At 47.2% G+C, this 6,377-nt stretch overlaps 1 protein-coding gene across 4 annotated transcripts in view; it reads left to right on the top strand.

Annotated features, from left to right (window-relative positions):
* The first annotated feature begins 260 nt into the window (after positions 1-260).
* Positions 261-6,377, top strand: part of Mgrn1 (mahogunin ring finger 1) — a 49,432-nt gene continuing 43,315 nt past the window's right edge. For all 4 annotated transcript variants that reach the window (XM_028788357.1, XM_028788359.1, XM_028788355.1 and 1 more), the window contains exon 1: positions 261-453. In XM_028788357.1, coding sequence (XP_028644190.1) covers positions 366-453 — 88 coding nt within the window. In that variant the 5' untranslated portion in view covers positions 261-365. The remainder of the gene's footprint in view (positions 454-6,377) is intronic.

Raw genomic sequence — 6,377 nt, 5'->3', positions numbered from 1 at the left:
CAGAGGTTAGCGTCGTGTGAAGGAAATAACCCCGCAGCCCGGGCCTCTTGGTTCACCCCACCGTGGCCACTCACGTGAGGGGGTGGGGCGCAATCCTGGGAAGCGTAGTGCGCAGGCGCATTGGCGGCCCGCGTGGACTCCATTTCCCCTGGAACTGCGGGGCGGGGGCGGGGGCGGGGCGGGGCGGGGCTCCGGGCCTAGGCCGGGGCTGCCGGGGGCGGGGGCTGTGGAGAGGTGCCGAGGCGGCGGCGGCGGCGGCGGCGGCGGTGGGTGCACGTCCGTGCGGCCTGGCCTGGACCATGTCTGCGTGAGGACGCCGCAGCCGTCACCCCCTCCTCTCCGGCTGGCCCACAGAAACGCTCACCATGGGCTCCATCCTGAGTCGCCGCATCGCGGGCGTGGAGGACATCGACATTCAGGCCAACTCGGCCTATCGCTACCCTCCGAAGTCCGGTGAGCTTCCGAGGACTAGGACCGCGGAAGGGGGCTGGAATGGGGAGTGGGGACGCCAGGAGGCCCGGGGACTCGACGCGCGAGCGCCCTGCCCTGCCCTGCCGCGGACGGTCCTTCAGTGCCCCTTCCCGGTACCTGTGGAGTTTGAGGCGTGGCTGCGGCCCTGGCTGGCCCTGCTGGCTGCAGTCGCACCTTTCGCCGCCCCTTTTTAACTGGTGACCTTGGGCCACTCACTTTGCACAGCCTCTGTATGCACCGGTGCTTGGCACCTCTGGGATCAGACTGCATTGGAGTGAGGATTGCCTCACCCCTCGGGGTTGCCGTCTTTAGAGGCATGAAGACCGGCCCGGGATTGTGACAACGCATTAGAATTTGGACCCAGGCTTTTCTCTTCCCCTGCGAGTGAGGGACACTAGTGTTTGACTTAGGGGGATGATTGATAGGGAGGTGCTGGGTTCCATTGGAGGGCAGGATAATGGTTGGAATGGTTAGAGAGAACTACTGACCTTTCCCTCTTGTTCAGCGCAGAGACGCACTGGTAGATTATGGGAGCTGGATGGAGGCAGAGTTGGAACCAGCATCACATGTGGGATCCGGGGGAGCCTTGCTTTTATTCTCATTCATATTCATTCTCTGTCTGTCTGTCTGTCTGTCTGTCTGTCTAGGGGAGCCTTGCTTCTATTCTCATACATATTCTCTGTCTCTCCTGTCTCTCTGTCTCTCTCTGTGTATGTGTTTAAAATAAGGACAGAATGTCATGTAGTCATGTAGGCCACGATGGCTCAAACTCCTTATGAGAGTGACATTGAGCAAACATTGGGCCTCCTGCCTCTACCCTCTCAGTATTGGGATTTGAGATGTGTACCACTTTGCCCAGTTTTATGATGTGCTGGAAATTTGAACTCAGGGCACTGTGCATGCTAGTCAAGCATTATATTAACTTAGTCACATTCCTAGACCAGGCCTTTATCTGAGACAAAAGCCCTATTATGTATCTCTGGCTGGCCTGGTACTCAGTTCTCCAGCCTTAGGCTTCTGGTGCTGAGATTACAGGTGGTCCTGCTACACGAAGGGATGCCTGTTACCTTGTCAGTTACAGTTACTTCTTCACAATTTCTTGGTGGGGTAGGACACTGAGCCTTTAGATCCAGTCTTCTGAGTGTTCAGTGTGATGTTTGGTCTTCAGGTGTTTTCAGACCAACCCAGCCAGATTTCCTATGTGGTTCAGAAGATTCTACTCCCATTAGTTGGATGGCTTGTTAAACATCTCAGGCTGTGCTTCAAGACTTGTTTTGGCCTAGGGACCTGCATTTTTAAGCTAATTTTCTTTGGTATGTTTGATGCCCACTCACGTTTGAGAAAGTATTCTGTTAGTGTGAAGATCTGGGAACTCCCAGGATGAAAGGACAGGAAACTGGCACTATTTAGTGACACTTTTTAGTGAATGGGATGGAATCACGTGTCAGTGTAGGGAGACCTCCTTGCCTGTGTACATCGTTAGTAGTACAGGCTGCAGTTCCAGAGGTTCCGGTGGAGACTTAGTGTCTGCACATCGAAGACAACAGTTGTTGTTGTTACCCCTCCACTGAGATTCTCTTGTTTGTCTTCTGCTGAGTGACCTTGGTTAAGTTTGCTTATTAGCATCTCAGTTTCCTCTTCTATAAAAAGGGTCACTAATTTGTAGTGCTAATCTGTAGGACTGTGCCAGGCACATAAGAATTCTTCTGCAGATGTTGGCTACTATAATTGCTTCAAAGGTAACTAGGTGACTGGCCCAGACCCTACCTGTATTTGGCAGTGGTGTGACAGATAGTGCAAAGCTAGCTTACTGTGACATGTTCCCTCACCTGGCACCTGAGCACTATCAGTGTCCCTTCACTTAGACAGTTGCATGAAACAACAATGTGTGGTCTGTGCACACACTACAGATCCACAGAAGTAGGCATTTTTGATTGCTCAGACATTCCTTCTGCCTGGATGGGGTTGCAGAATCCATCTCAGAATGTTCTAGCTGCATTGGCTAGACAGTACTGGCACAGCAGGTGAGGTCGGTCGGTCAGTGGTGACTGTCTGTCTGGTTTTCCCCCCCCCCCCCCCCCCCCCCCGTGTGTGTGTGCGTGTGCATGTGTGCTTAAAATAACTTGGGCCACCTGGGCTTGACTGGGCTGCCATTCATACATTGCTGAGTTCTGGGCCTGCCCAGTCCAAAGACTTTTGTTTGTTCAGTAAGTGTTTGGTGCTGGCAGATGACTCCTACTCTGTTTCATACCTTTCTGGATAACAATATAAACAATATATTTTTCATAGTTCTTCTCTCCTAGTCTTTCACTTACCATGGGGTCCTCAAAATCTTATGTACCAACTGGGGATGAAGAGATGTTGAGGAACACTTGAAGGGTACTCCCATGAATTGTTCAACTGTACAAAATTGTATTTTCAGCCTTCTGCTGGTTTTCTTTATTTGAATTTCAAGGAAAAGCATGCTAATTTTTGTTGTTATTTTCTTTAAGGCTACATTTATTTAGGTGGTGGACATCTTTAGTCCTAGCTTTTGGGAGGCAGAGATAGGAGGATCTCTGTGAGTTCTAGGCCAGCCTGGTCTACAGCTGCATAGTGAGAGATCCTATGTCAAAAAAAGAAGTATCATTTTTTATTTTATGTTATACCCATATGTCCTGTGGGAGGGCATCGGACCCTTTGGACAGACAGCTGTTATTTGCTCTGTCAGTACTGGAAACTGAAATCCGGCCAGTTACAAGAGCAACAAGTACCATTATTACAGCTCAAGCAATTTTTTTAAAACAAATTTTTATTAGATGTATTCATTTTTTATTTTACATGTGAATGTTTTGTCGGTATGTATGTGTGTGTGCATCATATGAATACTTGGTGCCCATATAGACTAGAAGAGAGTGTCTGATCTCTTGGAACTGGAGGGAACCATCGTGGGGTGCTAGGAATTGAACCTGGGTCCTCTGGAAAAGCAAGTGGCTTTAACCACTATCTCTCCAGCTCCCCAAGTAATGTTTAGCATCTCATGCTGTCCAGTTTTCTTCCTTAGGGAGTTTTATTATGTGCTGTCAACAGTGAGAACTTGAGTTCATATCTGCTTTTCTTTCATCCCATTTATTTTACTCTTAACAGCTTTGTTGATGTAAATTGTGCACCATGTCCGTGACCCATTGTAAACGTGAGTGGATTTTTAGTCAGTGGGTGGAATTGTGCCCACACTTGTGACCCTTCTCTCCCCAAAGTCACTTTGTGCCGGGTTGTAGTCAGTGTTAGTAGCATGAGCAGTGTTCAGTTTTCTGTCTTTGCAATTTTTCTTTTCTGGATATTTCATATAAATGGAATCATACAATCTAGAGCTGTTGTATGTGTGGCTGGCTTCTTTTACTTAATGTTTTTATGTTTTTGGAGGCTACACTCATAAAGTTAGCTTGGAATTTCCCTTTAAGAACTCAGGACCTAGCTTTTCAGTCTCTCAGTATCTGGGGTCCCTTCCTCTGAAGTGGGAACGTTCGAGGAAATGTTGAAGTGCTGAACACTCTAGGTTCTCTAGTGCATATCTGTGACCACAAAGGTGTTCATGCCACCTACAAGTTTTGCTGACCTCGAATTCTGTGTAGACCAGGCTGGCCTTGAAACTCACTGAGACCTTATTGCCTTTGCTTCCTAGGTTCTAGAATTAATTTAATTTTATATTTACCAGTGTTTTGTCTGCACGCATGTCTGTGTACCACAAGCTTGTCTGGTGCCTGTGGAAGCCAGGAGAGGGTGGCAGCTCCCCTGAAAGTCTTCTAGAAGGGCAGCCAGCTCCTAAGTACTTAAAAAGATGTTTTAAATTGATTTGTTTATGTGAATAAGTGTTTTTGCTTACATGTGTGTGTAAACCACATGAGTGCCCTGGTGCCCTTTGAAGTCAGAAGGCATGTGACCTTTTGAAACTGGACTTAAAGATTGTTGTGAGCCACTATGTGGTCCTCTGTAAGAGCAGCAAGTGTTATCAACTACTGGACTATCTCTTGAGCTCTTTGATTTGGAATTTTGTTTTTGATTTCCAGCAGAATCTTACTCTGGAGACCATCTGTCCTGGAACTTAATGTGCTGCCCTTGAGGCCTTTCTCTCATGGACATCCTCCTGCTTCAGCTTCTCATGCTGGGATTACAGATAGGATCCACCACATCTGGCTCAGTTTAACAGTTTTTAATGAGAATAATGCTTTTGGAGTAATAATTAAGAAAATTTTGCCTAGCCTAAGATTACAGGTTCTCTTTATATTTTGGGGGTGGTGGTGGTAAGTTAGTGCATGTCGGTATGCATGCTTATAAATGTGTGTGAAGTTTCCATCCTTGCCTTCCTTGTTTGCTCTCTGCCTTGTACATGAGGCAGGAGCTCTCACTTGAACCCAGAGCTGGCCAGATTTAGCTATTCTAGCTATTCAGTTTGTTCTGACATACCCTAAACCTTCTGAGGTTGGGGTTGCAGGTGGGCCACTGCGTTCACCCAGCATTTTTGTGGGTCCTGGGGTCCACACTCTGGTCTTCACATGGGCCACGCAAACCCTTGACCATCTTCCACTTGGTGTTTAAGTGTGACATCAGAGAATATCAGGCTGCAGTTGGTTTACTTACACTGTGTAGATCCTGGGGATTGAACTCGGATCATCAAACATGGTGGCAAGTTGAGCCATGTTGCCATGCCTTCATTTCAGATAAAGCCCACCCTCTTTCCATCAAAGTGCTTCTGTATCTTTGTCAAAACTCAGCTAACTGTAAATGTGAAAGGGTTTATTTCCAGATGGCATTCTCTCCCTTTGCGTCCTAACTCTTTTCAGTGTTTCTCAACTGAGACAATTTTGTCCTCCCATCCCCATGCCCCTACACTTCCTGGGGCTTAGATTTGTCAGTGCCTAGAGATAGTTTGTCACAGCTCAGGGTGTGTATGTGTTATTGATATCGGATGGATACACACTCCCCAAAACAGAATTTGGGGGTCCAAAGAGCCCCACATGCTAAGACTGGGAAAGCCTGGTCTACCTAACACTACCAGCAGCACATGGCTGATTAATAGAGGCTGGATAGGAGCACAGGTTCTTTATTGTGGTTCTTTCTTAAAATTACTTGGGATCCTTTATATGTCTGTTGCAGGAAATTTGATCACACTGTGAACCCCAGGATTGTGTTATTTACTGAAAAACACCTGTTTCTAGTTGTGGTGTGTCTCAGACACCTTTAATCCCTCTGGCTGGAATACAGACATTCCCTTAGTAGACAATTTTAATCTCAAGGAATGAAGGTAAAGTTAGTTTGTAGAAGGAAGCACCCATGTTTGAAAGTGATGAATCAGAGAAAGATTTGACAGACTAGGATATGCCCAACTCTCATGAGAAGAGACAAGAAAGGGAAGCTATTTAAGAGAGAGCAGTGCAGAGAGGCAGAAGGCAGTTTTTACTAGAATAGTTGTACAGAGACAGGTTGCAGAAAGCGAACAAGTTAGGGAATGTCTTTGTCAGGGTTTCTATTCCTGCACAAAACATCATGACCAAGATGCAAGTTGGGGAGGAAAGAGTTTATTGAGCTTACACTTCCACGTTGCTGTTCATCACCAAAGGAAGTCAGGACTGGAATTCAAGCAGGTCAGGAAGCAGGGGCTGATGTAGAGACCATGGAGGGATGTTACTTACTGGCTTGCTTCCCCTGGCTTGCTCAGCTTGCTTTCTTATAGAACCCAGGACCACTAACCCAGGGATAGTACCACCCTCAATGGGCCCTCCCACCTTGATCACTAATTGAGAAAATGCCTTACAGCTGGATCTCATGGAGGCATTTCCTCAACTGAAGCTCCTTTCTGTGTGATAACTCCAGCTTGTGTCAAGTTGACCCACAAAACCAGCCAGTACACAGAGGTAAAGAAAGAATGG

Source organism: Grammomys surdaster, unplaced genomic scaffold, assembly GCF_004785775.1.
Source record: "Grammomys surdaster isolate TR1022 unplaced genomic scaffold, NIH_TR_1.0 125745, whole genome shotgun sequence".
Taxonomy (NCBI): Eukaryota; Metazoa; Chordata; class Mammalia; order Rodentia; family Muridae; genus Grammomys; species Grammomys surdaster.
This window is presented reverse-complemented; position numbering and strand designations above follow the sequence as displayed.